This window comes from Podarcis liolepis, assembly GCF_965112155.1.
Source record: "Podarcis liolepis genome assembly, chromosome: 11".
NCBI lineage: Eukaryota > Metazoa > Chordata > Lepidosauria > Squamata > Lacertidae > Podarcis > Podarcis liolepis.
The window spans coordinates 50183950-50199791 of NC_139565.1; the positions used below are offsets into that span (position 1 = coordinate 50183950).

The 15842-nt window shown below is 43.3% G+C and overlaps 1 protein-coding gene across 2 annotated transcripts in view; it reads left to right on the forward strand.

The window, feature by feature from the left end:
• The first annotated feature begins 119 nt into the window (after positions 1-119).
• The window catches only part of CPLX4 (complexin 4), a 29064-nt gene continuing 13341 nt past the window's right edge, over positions 120-15842 (forward strand). For both annotated transcript variants that reach the window (XM_083466313.1, XM_083466314.1), the window contains exons 1-2: positions 120-1085; positions 6825-6912. In XM_083466313.1, coding sequence (XP_083322439.1) covers positions 919-1085; positions 6825-6912 — 255 coding nt within the window. In that variant the 5' untranslated portion in view covers positions 120-918. The remainder of the gene's footprint in view (positions 1086-6824; positions 6913-15842) is intronic.

Here is a 15842-nt window from a genome sequence, read left to right on the forward strand (position 1 = left end):
ACGAATTAAGTACTTAACCCGAGGTACCACTGTGTACACAATACCGGCATCCCAGCAATAAACTCCTCTGCCCCTGCTAAATATGTTCGTAATCTACTACCCACTTCTCTCAGATGCAACTCTAAAACGTAATAGACATCTAATAATATAACTCACATCTAATTATATGTGTCATGAATTTCCCTCCTTATGTACTTGATTCTACATGCCGGAGTATGAATGACTGGCAGGCAGAGAAAGATTTCCATAGAAGTTTGGCACAATGTTCCAATGGCGGACCACAAACCACGTAGGAATTTGAAAGAGCAGACCAGGCTGAAATCCAGTGTCCAATGGGATAAAACAATATTAATGGATAAAAGGATTGATTCTCGTTTAATGACGAATCCTATTCCCCCCTCCCTCCTTCCCTACAAATCTCTCTGGTCCATGGTTTGCTGACCGGTATCGCAGGATGCTCATGCAATCAATCGGGTTCCGCCATTTAAACTAAGCATCTCCCATCAATCGCAGGCATCTTTTGCGCTCAAAGGTCTTGAAACAACGGGCATCTTCCCATTGTCTCAATGTCAGCAAATTTTTGGGTGGTTTTTCTTTTTTAAAATGACAATTGGCTTAAGGTATTAATATAAAAAGTAGGTGGCTGCATCTAATGATTTTTTCCTCCGAGTAATCTGAACCATCTGCCTCTGGATACTAAGGAGTTCACTGCGCTAATCCAGATTATGGCTGACAAACTGTTTTCAGCGTAGAGTTTTCTGTAGCTCCGTGCCCTTCAAGATCTGTGTGCAAGGCTGTAGAAATTCCATTTGCCGAATAGTCTACTCTTTTTTTCTTTCGAGGTTGCGTCTCTCTGCTCTTGGCTGGTTTTTCAAATTTCGGAAGGGAGCCGTTTTTGGGGCGAAAGAAAAGAAGAACATGGCTTTCCTAATGAAAAGCATGTTGAGCAACCAAGTGAAAAATTTGGGACTTGGTGGAGGGGGTGACGAAGCCAAGGAAGAGGCAGCACCCACTGACCCAGCCGCAGCCGCAGGGATGACCCGGGAAGAATATGAGGAATATCAAAAGCAAGTGATAGAAGAAAAGTGAGTATAGATTCCTGTATTATCAGCTTGTAACTGATCCACTCTGTCTCGGTCTGTGCACAAGATAATAAAACCACAGGGGACGTATATGGGTAAAGTCTTTCTGCTACTTACTCTCAAGAAGTTCTGTTGATTTTTCATGTCACTGTCTCCTTGAGAATTACCCCAGGGCATTTTAATTCCCTTCCTCCAGATTACTAAGAGAGGGAAAAGAGAAACATCTTGAGACGTCCCATATAATGATAGCTGTATGAACAGAACCGTATTTTTTGTGGTTAGTGCGTCACAATGTCCCTCAATCCACTGAAACATTTTGACCAGTTCAACAGAATGCCTCATTCGGTTGCTTAGTTTTGATTTTATTTCTGTAGACTAAATGAATGGGAGGGAAAGTTGTATTCCCCCTCCCCCACCTAAAAATAAATGAATACATGGGGAATTAATGCTCAGTGTTATGTGAGCCTCCCTTTGAAAGTGCTATATAATGTGCTTAAAATAATCCCTGGCTTTTTTTCCTGCGATGAGTCATTACAATTATGCAAAAAAATGGAAAGTATAGTCTGTTGTAATTTAATTCTCTTTACCTAGAGGAGAATCTACTGATTTTAAAATCATAACCCTTTTTATTTGTCCTTCCTCTGCCCAAACTTTCAAATATACAGCACACACTAGGAACTGTTCTGACTTGTTAAAATGAAGCTGGGTATTTTTAAAGTTGTAGAAAAGCTCTTTGAAATGTTAACACGGTCAAATATACCAGTGATATCAATAATCTGCCTGTACGCTCATGTGAAGGAAAATGAAAGGGGTTCAGTAATAAAAGCATTAAAGCCAAGCACAATTGCAACTCCAAAAACAATTGAATTTCAAATCCCTAGTGCATCATTCCGCTAATGATCAATTACATAATGGTTGTCTAAATCCCACATCTAAGATGATTAAAGGTGAAAGGTTAATGATCTATGGAATTTAAGGCAGACCAGTTTATATTTAGAAGTTGCCATTTCTGTGAGGTGGACTTCTAAACGTATGGAATCTTAAATGCAACTTCTTTATGCTGGACAGTTCTTAGCAAAAAAAAGTGTACATCAGGGAGCGGTCAACCTCCTTCCCTCCTTTAACACCTGGAACAAATACAATCTTTGCATAGGTGAAAGACGCCTTTCAATGCTGCTTTTTAAGCCAAATTGCATCAAAGGTGTTTCTTGGTCGAGAACAGAATTTGCACGTATTTCAGGACTGGAATGAAACTTTTTACACAGAGAAGGGGGGAAAGCTGCCACTATGGAAATGGGTGATTAAGGTCACTTCTGGACTGTCACCATTTCCAGGTGGGATTCAATAACATACCAGCAAATTCAGGTAGTGCCATTGAAGTTGTTTTGGAGCTCTTGCGCAACAAACCCGTCCACCATCCCCACCAATCAGACTTTTGGGGGTAAGCAAAGTGATGGGGATACGCCCAGCAAAGTGTGGGATGACGCCTGCTTGATCCAACATGGTATAACCTCCCCGCAAACAAATCGGAATGAATGCTCAATAAGCAGCTGACATCATTGCCCGCAAACCTTGTGTAAGCAAATCAGGATGAGTGCTCAATAACCAGGTCATCTGGAAGAGGCCCTACTCATCAAGAGAACTTGGTAATGGGCGCAACGTTCCCCCCCCCCTTGTAATATCTCGGTTTTACAGCTGAATAGACCGAAGTTCACAGAGGTTAAATGACTTGCCAAAGGTCACACACTGAATCAGTGGATCAGGCTGGATTAAATGCCTTGTGACCCTACGGTTTTCCCTCTCTGGTTTTCCCTGTTTCCCTGTATTTGCGACTTCGTCAGACGCTCAGAATGCAGCAGTGCTGCCAAACTGTAAATTCTAGAAGTCTGCAAAGGACAAATGTGAGATAAAGCCCACAACCAAATAACCATGGACGTTATTCAGCCATGAAAGTGACAGCACTGGGGACAGGGAATCAAACTGATGATCTACACCAGGCTTCCTTGGCCATCCAGATGTTTTTGGCCTACAACTCCCATGATCCCTAGCTAGCAGGACCAGTGGTCAAGGATGCTGGGAATTGTAGTCTCAAAACATCTGGAGGGCCGAGGTTGAGGAAGCCTGATCTATACCATACCTTGAAAACACATAGCTCCACCCCATCCCCCAAGAATCATGGAAATTATAGTTTAGCCCCAGACAGAGCTATAATTCCCAGCATCCTCAAAAAACTATAGTTTCCAGGATTCTTTGAGGGAATCATAGAATTGTAGAGTTTGAAGTGACCCTGAGGGTCATCAAGTCCAATCCCCTGCAATGCAGGAATCTCAACTAAAGCGTCCATGACAGGTGGCCGTCCAATCTCCGCTTAAGGAAGGAGAGTCCACCAGCTTCCAAGGGAGTCTGTTTCACTGTTGAGCAGCTCCTACTGTCAGAAAGTTCTTTCTGATGTTTAGTCGGAATCTCCTTTCTTGTAACTTGTAAGCCATTGGTTTGGATCCGACCCTTTGAATTAGGAAAAAACAAGCTTGCTCCATGGGATAGCCCTTTAGATATTTGAAAATCTCCTTCATATCTCCTCTCAGTCTTCTCTTATCAATGCTAAACATACCCAGCTCCCTCAACCGTTCCTCACATGTCTTGTTTCCTAGACCCTTGATCATCTTTGTCGCCCTCCTCCACACATGTTCCAGCTTGTCAGTAAGCTTCTGAGCTTTGGTCTGCCTGACCTTGTCCATACAGCTGTTGACTACATGACTATACTCTTCCTTTGCCATTTCCCCTTTCTTCCATTTCTTATACATGCCCTTCTTAAATCTCAGTTCATCCGTAAGCTCTTTATGCAGCCACACTGGTTTCTTAGAGGCCTACCACTTTTCTTCCTTGTGGGAATGGTCTGGATTTGTGCTTTCAGTACTTCACCTTTAAGAAACTTCCATCTATCTTGGATTCTCTTCTCTTTGAGTATTTCTGACCATGGAAGATCATTTGGTAGTTCTTTAAGCATTTTGAAAATGGCTTTCTTAAAATGCAGAGTGCATGTTGAACTACGCTTAACCTTCCCTCGCCTCTGTATAATGAAACCCAAGAGGACACAGTCACTTCCTCCCAAGGTTCCCTGTACTTCTACTTCATTGATCAGCTCCTTCCTGTTGGTGAGGACCAGGTCTAAGATAGATCCCCCTGTTGCTCCTCCCACTTTCTGGGAAATGAAATAGTCAGCGAGGCAATAGAGGAATTTGTTGGACCTTACATTCTTGGCAGAGATACCCCAACAGATACTGGGGTAGTTGAAGTCTCCCATGACTACTATATCTCTCCTTTTTGAATGTGTTATGTACTGAGTTGAATAGGATCCAAACTGAAGCAGTCTGATTGGTCCTAGAACAATAGGATCCAAATTGCAGCAGTCTGATTAGTCCTAGAACAATAGGATTGAGAATGCAGCAGTCTGATTGGTCCTAGAACAATGCAGCAGTATGATTGGTTGGCAGGAACCACCCAATCCTGCTCCAGATAGAAGTGAATCCACAACCTGATTGGCTTACAGTAGAATTCCGGAATTAGCCAATCATGTGCAGCCCATTGTGTAAATAATGTATATAAAGCAGATACTGTGAGGGGACTTTCATTCATTCCTCCTCACCACTATGAGCTGAATAAAGAGCATGAAATCACTTTGCGACTCTGAGTATATTTCAGAATGTTTGGCAATCTGCTGTAGGAAAGCATCTTCCAAATATCCAGTTTGGCTTAGAGGTTTATAGCAGACACACTGAAAGGTCGCAGCTGTTTCTCTCTCTTACAATTTTTACCCATATACTCTCCATCAGCCTTCCATGCTCCAGGTCATGGTTCTCTTCACATGTATACACACCCTTTACATATAATGCTACTACTCCTCTCTTTCTGTCTGGTCTATTCCTTTTTAATAGGTTATGCCCCTCAATTTCTACATTCCAGCTATGAGTCTCCCCCACCAGGTTTCAGTAATGCCTATTAGGCCATATTTGCAAAGAAGCAGCTTCCTTCTGAACTCCCATCTTTGCATATCTCTCCAGGATGATCATGCAGTATGGTGCTACATATCCAGTAGAAGTCTTCTGCTAAAAGCCACCCCTTGACTGGTGATTGAGGAAGGCACCATTCCAACCTCCCCTTGAACTTTGCCTTCCTTCCACACCCATCCAAAGGCCTTCAATTCCCAGTTTCAGAAGCATGGCTGTAAGCTAAGTGCTTCCTAGAGGCCCAAAGCAATGCACATGTCCCTATGAAGAGACAGTAGGTGCTAAGAATACCATTCTTCATCTTGCCTATCTTAGGGGCTTCCTTAAAGCCAGTCCTGGAAGCAGGATGCTGCAGTAGATGGAACTAATGTCTGGTCCAGCACAGCTCTTTAGATGCTGTCCAACTACTAGTGTGGTGTAGTGGTTAAGAACAGTAGACTCGTAATCTGGGGAACCAGGTTCGCTTCCCCGCTCCTCCACATGCAGCTGCTGGGTGACCTTGGGCTAGTCACACTTCTCTGAAGTCTCTCAGCCCCACTCACCTCACAGAGTGTTTGTTGTGGGGGAGGAAGGGAAAGGAGATTGTTAGCTGCTTTGAGACTCCTTCGGGTAGTGATAAAGCGGGATATCAAATCCAAACTCTTCTTCTTCTACTACTAGTATAGCTGATGTATGTTCATTTCACTGAATACTAGTTGCTGGAGGGAGCTATTGCCTTCACGCTCTGCTGCTGGACTTCCCAGAGGCATCTAGCTGCCCACTGTGAGAACAGGATACCCCTGGTCTGACCTGGAAGGGCTCCACTTATGTTCTTGCTTATTTATTTATACAATTTATATGAAATAGTCTCAAAATCGCAGTACTTTAAAACCTTGAGGTCCGTTCTTAACCTGAAACTGTTCTTAACCTGAGGTACCAGTTTAGCTAATGGGGCCTCCCGCTGCTGCCACGCCACTGCTGTGCGATTTCTGTTCTCATCCTGAAGTACTATTTCTGGGTTAGCAGAGTCTGTAACCTGAAGGTCTGTAACCCGAGGTACCATTGTACAAAAAAGAATAAAAATCAGTTAAAACTATGAAATCAAACTTCAGTTAAAATGCCTGCTGGGTGAGATAGATAGATAGATGATATGTTGGACCTCCTCTGGATGGGAGTTCTACAAAACTGGGCTCCCAGTACTAAACACATGGCTTCTGGTGGATTCAAGCCATGGGAGACCAGTAACAGTGGCTCCTCCAAAGACCAGGTCTGAGACAGCTCAGTTGGCATGAGACTCTTAATCTCAGGGTTGTGGGTTCGAGCCCCAAGTGAGGCAAAAGATTATCTGCATTGCAGGGGGTTGGACTAGATGACCCTCATGTTTCCAACTCTATGATTCTATGATCTCAGTAACTGGGCTGGGATATATGGGATCAGGCAGTCCTTGAGGTACCCTGGGCCCAAATGGTTAAGGCTAGAAATGGGTTAGTGTGTAATGCAGCCCAAGACTAAGATGGAGGACTCGTTGTTGAGAGCTGGTTGCTGGGAGTAAAGTACAGTTCACAATATTCTTTGGGATTTGGGGGGGGGGGTGTTTTAAGTGCATGGTGTGCATGTAATCATTTCCTTCATTATGTTATTAGAATATTTATCTTGCGCTTGTGTGGTTTTCCGCAATGTCTTCTTCTGTGGTGCGGCCTTCCTTGCCAATTTCTTAGCCATCCATGATGACAAAACCTCCCATATCTGTTCCCAGGATGGAAAGAGATGCAGCCTTTGCAACAAAAAAGGCCGAGAGAGCCGTCCTGAGGGTCCATTTGCGAGAGAAGTACAGACTCCCAAAGGTAAGATCAGATGTGTTTGGGGTTTGGGTTTTTTAAAGCAAACTTTTGTTTTAATGTTTTCCCTCTGCCCTCTGACTCAGTAGCCCAGGAGCTGGCAAACTAAGGTCTGTGGGCCAGATCAGGCCTAATTGCCCTCTGGATCCGGCCCATGGATGGTTCTGGAATCACCGCTTCGGTCGGCATGATCGTTTGTGCTGCGCCATATTTATTTTTTTTTGCATTTTTTTTCAGGCACCATTTTTTGCCATTCCCCACCCCTTCACACGCACTGTGGCGCCGCCACCTCCTCCCTCCCTCTTCTTGACTCCTCCCCGCCCTGCGGGAGAAGGGAGCTGGGCTTTGATTGGTGCCAGCCAATCCGAAGCCTCGCTGCCTGCGCGCTGAGGCGCAGCCCAGACTCACCACCTGCCCGCCAGCCTCTCCGTCCATGGCCACGCAGTGGGCATCGTGACGGGCACATTGCGGGGCTTCAGCTAGAGCTTGGCGTGGCTGCTGGCCCTGCGCCTGGTGCCCAGGAAATCTGGCCCGGAAAGGAGAGGCGCCTCCACCTCCGCCGGCTCCCAACCACAGGCAGAGTGGAGGAGGAGGAAGGAAAGCAGGGGCAGGGGTTGGGGGAGAGAGAGAAGCCCCCCTCCGCTGCACGTGTGTGCAGTCCAGCCCACCACAAGGTCTGAGGGACGGTGAACCGGCCCCCTCATAAAAAAGTTTGCTGGCCCCTGCAGTAGCCCAGCATTCTAAAACAAAATGTAAAATGTCCCTTGTTGGGGTTGCAATCAGTACAAGAGGGAACAACATAGATTGTTTAACTATTAACTTAAAGATATATATGTGTGTGTGTTCTTGCCTACTTATCTGTGTGGAGAGAGAGAGAGAGAGAGAATACATATACATATACATATACATATACATATACATATACATATACATATACATATACATATACATATACATATACATATACATATACATACATTTAGAAGACATCTGAAGGGATGTTTTTAATGTGTGACATTTTAATGTATTTTTTATCTTTGTTGGAAGCCGCACAGAGTGGCTGGGGAAACCCAGCCAGATGGGTGGGGTATAAATAATAAATTATTATATATATATATATATATAGAGAGAGAGAGAGAGAGAGAGAGAGAGAGTATTACACACACACACGTGTGTGGAAAAGTACGGTAGAATTGTTGTCCTCTCCAACCTGATTTACCAGAAACCCCCTGACTGTTTTCAGCAACAGGTTGAAGATTTCTTTTTCGGTGTCCCTTCTCCTGTACATTAAGTAGCATCCTGGGATATAAAAACAAAGCGAGTGACACCTTTTAGGGAGAGAGGGCTAGTTTTCAGAGGGGAGTCCTCTGTTCAAAGATGGAGGTCCAGGCCTGGTTTAAAGATAAAGAACCATTATTTAGGGAGAGCAGGTGAGGCCCCTAAGTTGCTCATTAGCAGTGAGCACCCTGGCAGCATGTTGTACAGGCACACAGATCACACACTCACTGTATTTCCTACTAGTCTTCTCCACTATAGTGCTATTTAAATTATTTCTCAATTTGCATGTGTATACATTTAAAGATGCCTATGCGAATTGAATGCGAATTCCCTGCCCCACTTTTGTCCTCTTTCTTGGCAATGTATATAAACTGAGATCTTCAGTGCTGCTGATGCCTTGGGGGTGAAGGGAGGGGGGAGCAACTGCAAATAGCCTTCCACTTGCCTTTGCCTCCCCCTTTCCCTCCTCCCAAATCCACAGTATATCCAACCTTTCGTTAAAATGCAACATCTCAAAGAAAACAGACCAAACCCATAAAACCACACCTGAAAAACAGCAACAATTCGGCAGCAGAAACACCAGTTCCATACATCAGCCGCCTCCAGAGGCCCGAGGGAAAGAATATGTATTAACCTGACACTGAAAGGCTGTTATTGGAGCCGGGGGGGGGGGGGGGGACATGACACAACTGTCTGCAGTGGAAGGGAGTTCCGCAGCCAGGGTGCCATAACACCCTGAACCAAGTCTAATGCAGACTTAACGTTCTGCCACCCACTAACATACAAACGGGAATGTCTTAAAAGGTGTGTATCTGAACATTAGTGGAAGCAGGTAAGGTGAATGGCAAAGCTACCTGGGGAGCCTAATGCCTTTTCAACGGGAAGTTTAAAGCTTTATATAAGTCTGAAGTGTTTTTCATCACCAGGCCAGAACATTGCGTGACTACAGTCTGCAATCGAATGACATGATGGCTAAATCTTGGTTATTAGGTTTTAACAGCTGGACTTAGTTTCTAAGTATAGAGAGAGAGGCTGTGTGACTTTCTGTCTGTATTTTGTTTACTGTTCAGCAGTATAAAGCTACAAGAAAAATCCTGTGTTAGTAGTTCAGCTCACATTCTGAGAATATTGTTACACATGCTCCAATTCAAGCAGTGAGATTTGGTAGGTACCAGTTCTTACTCTAAGGTTTCTCTTGCCACATAAGGAGCCTACAAGCTTGAAATTCGAAGTTTGAATCCTAGAGCTGGAAGGGACCACAAGGATCATCTAGTCCAACCCCCTGCAAAGCGGGAATCTTTCACCCGGTTTGGGACACGAACCCATTACCCTAACATTACGAGTCTCATGCTTGACTTATGCACAAAGCATAAATGGATTGCAATAAAAGCCATGCACTAATCAATAAAACAGGCCCTATAAAACAGCAGCAAAACTTCAGCAGCTAAAACTTACCACCAATAGACAGAAAAATAACCACAATCCATCAAATGCCTGGGGAGAAGAGAGTTTTTCACGTGTTGCGAAAAGGATGTTAATGATGGTGCCAGGCAGACCTTGCTGGGAAAAGCATTCCACAAGTGGGGAGCCACAACCGAAAAGGCTCTCACCTTGTCACCATCCTTCAAACTTGCTGGCAGGGAGGGCACCTGGAGGATAACCTGAGAGGAAGAGCAAGGGGTCTGGGTGGGTTCATATTGGGAAAAGAGGGGTGAGAAAAATGGTAGCTTGGTATTGAAACATTGTTTATTTTCTGCGTTAGTCGAAAGCTCACTTTTGCTGTGCCGTCTTAGAAGGGGCACGGTTAAGGAGGTGCGTCTATGGGAGCGGTCATGAAGGGCACCTGCACTTCAGCATGTATCACTTTGCCACTGGTTGGCACAGGATATGCCTGGTCAGGATCGGACCAAACCATCAACTGTGTGTATGTGTGTGGTGGGGTCTAGCCCAGCCACAATCTCATAACGATGTTGTTCCAGGTGGGCATGTTCTTTAGGACTAACTCCAAAAGCTGCAGATCCACAGGGGTGGCAGCCTTGTGTGGTCAACATGGAGAGCCCAGGCGCATAGAATTGGACGCACACAAGTAGGAATTCAATGCTGTGCTAAGGTCATCATTCCGTCAGGTCAAGCATTTCAGTTTGCCAGACAAAACGATGGCCCTTTCCTCCCTCTGTGCACTGTTCCAAACATTCTCTGACTCACCCCAAGACAATTTTGGTGGGGCATAGGCGAAGAGATGGGGGTAAAGGGCTTCTGCTGATGGCACTCACTACTTGAACCCCACCCATAACCTCTCCTTTCCAGATATCCTGCTGAAGGCTTGGATGCCAGTGGGGCTGGTTCAATGGCCGTAGTGCTACAGTTCCCTATCCTTTTGTTTACAGACCAAAAGGAGCAAAGAGGCCTATATCGTTGTGAGTTTGTTGTGTGGTTACACTGCAAATGGGCCTATCACCACTGTTTTGAGTCCAGATGTTTGCAGATACCAGCCCCTCAATGTGTCCCTATTTTCCAGGGACATCCCTGATTTAGAGAATCTGCCCTGGTTTCTGATCAATCCCAGAATATCCCCCTTTTCCTTAGGATGTCTCTATTTTCACTGAAGAAATGTTGGAGGGTATGGAGTTATCTGCATAGCTGTTAACGCTTCCCATTTTTAAAGGGAAATTCCCTTATAGGATTCCTCACAAGAAAAGGGAAAAGTTGACAGCGATGGTTATCTGACCCCCAAGCCATCTGAAAACAATCCTGTATAGGGAAGTTCTTTAATGTTTAATGTTTTATTATGGGTTTTTTATATCTGTTGGAAGCTGCCCAGAGTGACTGGGGCAATCCAGTAAGATGTGTGGGGTATAAATAGTAGAATTATCATTATGGAATGGGACGTCCCTATTTTCACCAGAGGAATGTTGGAGAGTATGAAATACTTAAAGCTTTCCTAAGAGCTGTGTGGTGGTCCCCAGAATGGGCACTTCACTTGAAGTGGTGAGTCTTCAATGAGTGCACTTGGCAGGTCTGTGTGAGAAACAACTGTTACAAAGAGGGGGTGAGAAAGCGCAAGAGCCATGAATTAAGTCAAGAATTGCACAGTGGCGTATCATTGTGGTGTAACGGTTAGTGTTGGACCAGGACTTGGGAGACCTGGGTTTGAATCTGCACTCAGCCGTGAAGATCACTGGGTGGCCTTGGGCCAGCCACTGTCTCTCAGAACAGCCTACCTCACAGGGTGGTTGCGTGAGGATAATGGGGTGGGTGAGAACCAAGAACACCACCCTAGGTTCCTTGGAGGAAAAGGCGGGACATAAATGTAATAATAAAATAAAATAAATAGAGCCAAATTGTCAAGAGTTGTGAGCAACAGGGAGGCACTGGCAGATCCAGGCTAACACCAAGGTTTGCAGAAGCACAACATTTTGTTGTTGTTGTTTAGTCGTTTAGTCGTGTCCGACTCTTCGTGACCCCATGGACCAGAGCACGCCAGGCACTTATGTCTTCTACGGCCTGGTCAAACTCATGCTGGTAGCTTCGAGAACACTGTCCAACCATCTCGTCCTCTGTCGTCCCTTTCTCCTTGTGCCCTCCATCTTTCCCAACATCAGGGTCTTTTCCAGGGAGTCTTCTCTTCTCATGAGGTGGCCAAAGTATTGGAGCCTCAACTTCATGATCTGTCCTTCCAGTGAACACTCAGGGCTGATTTCCTTAAGAATGGAGAGGTTTGATCTTCTTGCAGTCCATGGGACTCTCAAGAGTCTCCTCCAGCACCATAATTCAAAAGCATCAATTCTTCGGCGATCAGCCTTCTTGATGGTCCAGTTCTCACTTCCATATACAGTGTGTATATATATATGTATATGTATATGTATATGTATATGTATATGTATATGTATATGTATATGTATATGTATATGTATATGTATATGTATATGCATATGTATATGTATATATGTAGTGGGGGAATCTAAGTGGGAAACTTCCAAATACAGCCCAGAGAGGACTAAGGCAGAAAGCAGGGAGACTGTTGAGAGGGAGTGGGAAAGAACCGAAAACCAAGTGTGCACACAACTGGGGCTGATGGACGTTGTAGGCCAAAACATCTGGAGAGATTCTAGCTTGGCAAAGGTAGATTTAGCCTCCTGTGTATTTTGGACTTGAGCAAACGGAACATCATAATTTCGTCTTTATGATCAGTTTACTAACTGATATGAATAGTGGAAGGAACGCTTGGGCATCCTGAACATTTTAAGGCAGGGATGGGGAACCCCTGGCTCCCCAGATGTTGGACTCCAACTGCCATCAGCCCTGCATGGCCAGTGATGAGGGAGGATGGAATTTGTTGTGGTCCATCAACATCTGGAAAGCCACATGTTCCCCACCCCTGATTTAAGGCATTGCCAAAAGAGGGAATTGATTTACCTGGGGCAAGAAAACTGGGGCTGTCCTTAGGTGAAGAAATGGAAAAGTAAACGCTTCATATATAAAACATGGCATTCTTCAAAGGTTTAAAATGCTCCGTTCCTCAAACCACTCAGCCAAATGAGTGTGCTGCACTTTGAAATTCCCTTTCCCGTTGTAATGCTCCCTTTTAATCCAGTGGTAATGCAAGCAAAATTCAGAGCCATCTGAATCAGGGAGACGGATACATTAGTTTAATTGGGGATTAAACCAAATTCATCTTCCTACTTCTGACCGCAGTGAACGTGCATATCCACACTGCAGGCTCAAACTGGCTTAGGGAATTCTTGGAATTATACTTCTCTGAGGGGCAAGAGGAATCTGGATCAGAAATTGCTCAGCACTTCGCAGGGCTACAGTTCCCTGACTTTAGTCTACATTGCTTTGGGGGCAGGGAATGGGTCTAGTAGACCCAATTTGAGTCGCACAACTCAAATTGATTAATTTTTGTTGTTGTATATATTTCAGCAACCCTGAATTTTGAGAGTCAGTAGCCCAGATGTTGTAAACAACCCCATTAAAGAAGATAACAGTGGTTACTCAGAGCTTGTTGCTGGTTGCGGAGGGGTCCCCATAACAATTCAAGCTTCAGGGGCCCCAAAAATGGATGTCCACCACTGCTAAGACCCCATGGTGATTTTGTTCATCACTTGTATCTCTCTGCGCAGCTCGGTAGTTCTATACCTGATAGGCATCAAAGGGGTTGGTCTTCCAGATATGCAGACCAAAAAGAGCAGATCCCCATTTGTCATGTGTTTGTGACATTGCTAGAGTTACAATGAAGTCCAAGAAATGAACACAGATAATAATAATAATAATAAATTTTTATTTATATCCCGCCCTCCCCAGCTGAAGCCGAGCTCAGAGCGGATAACAACAGTAAAATGATACAACATTCTAAAATCAGTTCATTATAAAATCAGTTCAAATCAGATTAATGGCAACCATTGGGCTAGAGTTCTGTGAGGATTGCCAAAGGAGGAAGTCAGGCTGTGCCCTGGCCAAAGGCCTGGCAGAACAGCTCTGTCTTGCAGGCCCTGCGGAAAGATGTCAAGTCCTGCAGGGCCCTAGTCTCTTGTGACAGAGCGTTCCACCAGATCGGAGCCACAGCTGAAAAAGCCCTGGCTCTGGTTGAGGCCAGCCTAATCTATCTGTGGCCCTGGACCTCCAAGATAAGCCCAACCATCGCTGCCACCAAAACTAAAAGAAGCCTCTCCAGACATCTTGTTTATTGTGCATTCATGACAGCTTGTGCTCATGATGGTATTGGGGCAGTTACATGTGATCCCACTTCTTTTCTTTTGTATATAATTTTTATTAGTTTTCTTTTCTAACAACAAATATCAAAATCATTTCCAAACATACATTCTACGTTCCCCCCTCCCTTCCCGTTAACTTCCTTCAGTTACCCCTCTGGTTTGTTACATTAGATGATAAAATCTGCTATTCCTTATAAATGTCAAAATGTTATTACAATGTTATTCTTCATGCATTTTGTTAAATAAAGTTGTGAATGTTTCTTCAAATCCTGCAACCCAGTCCATTTCTTTCAGTTGTTTCTGCAGATAGTTGATGAAAGGTTCCCATTCTTTTTAAAAATCACTATTGTCTTTTTCATGTAGCTTATCCGCTAGCTAATTCTGCATAGTTCTTCGATTTTTCCTGCCATTGTGCTTTCGAATGTATTTCTCCAGTCTTCCAGTTTCGTGCTATTAGAATTCTTGCCGCTGTTGTCGCGTACATGAATATTTTCCATTTCTCTTTCAGCATCCTTGATCAGAAATACCTATTAAAAATGCTTCTGTTTTTTTTAACAAACGTCATTTTAAACATTTTTTTCAGTTCGTTATATATCATCTCCCAAATTTTTTTGATGATACTACATTCCCACCACACATGATAAAAGGTACCCTCCTTATTTTTACATCTCCAACAGTTATTTGATTCTGTTCTATACATTTTGGCCAGCTTAATCGGTGTTATATGCCATCTATACATCATTTTCATGTAATTCTCTTTCAATAAAATACAATCTGTGAATTTCATATTTACTTTCCAAAGTTTTTCCCACTCTTCAATTTGTATATTATGCCCCCATCTTGTGCCCACTTAATCATTACTGACTTAACTTCCTCCTCCTTCGTTTCCCATTCCAATAACAAACTTTGAACTTTCTTAAAAAACATTACATAATTTGAAATTGTCATCTATTATCCCTCTTTGGAATCTAGAAATTGTATAACCAAATCCTTTTTTATTATCTTCCTTAAAGATTTCATTTATCTGTCTATGTTGTAGCCAGCTTGAAGGTATTCCTTCAACTCCTCATAATCCTTCAATTTTAGCTTTCCTTCCTGTTCAGTTAATAGATCTCTATATGTTGGCCATGTTTCTTTCTTTGTTGTCATTTTAAATGATAGTGCTTCAATAGGCAATAACCACCATGGAGTCTTTTCTTCTAATGAGTCTTTATATTTTCCCCAAACTTTTATTAAAAATGTTCTTATTATATGATTGTGAAATCCTTTATGTACTTTGGTTTTTCCATACCACAAATATGCATGCCTGCCAAATCTGTTATTATGTCCCTCCAGTTCTATTGCCGTCTCTTTCTCCAATTTGATCCAATCCTGAATCCAAGTAAGGCATGCTGCTTCATAATAAATTCTGAAATCTGGAAGGGAAAAGCCCCCTCTTTCTTTTACATCTGTAAGTATTTTCTGTTTTATTCTTGGTCTTTCCCCCCTCCACATAAATTTTGAAATATCTTTTTGCCATTTTTTGAAGCAGATGCTTTTACTTTTTATTGGTATTGTTTGAAAGAGGAACAACATTTTTTGCAATGCATTCATTTTAATTGCTGCAATTCTTCCTAAAAAAGAGTCATCCTACTCCAAATTTCTAGATTCCTTTTCATTTCATTCCACATTTTTTCATAATTTTCTTTATATATATTGAGATTCCTGTTTGTTAACCATATTCCTAAATATTTTACTTTTTTATCACTTTCTATATCTAAACTCTGGGAGAGTTCCATCTTTTCTGATTCTCTAAGATTTTTGACTAATAATTTAGTTTTGTTTTTATTCAGTTTAAACCCAGCCACTTGTCCATACTTTTGGATTTTTTCTATCACTTTAGGGAGAGGGTGGCACTGTGGGTTAAACTACAGAGCCTAGGACTTGCCGATCAGAAGGTCGCAG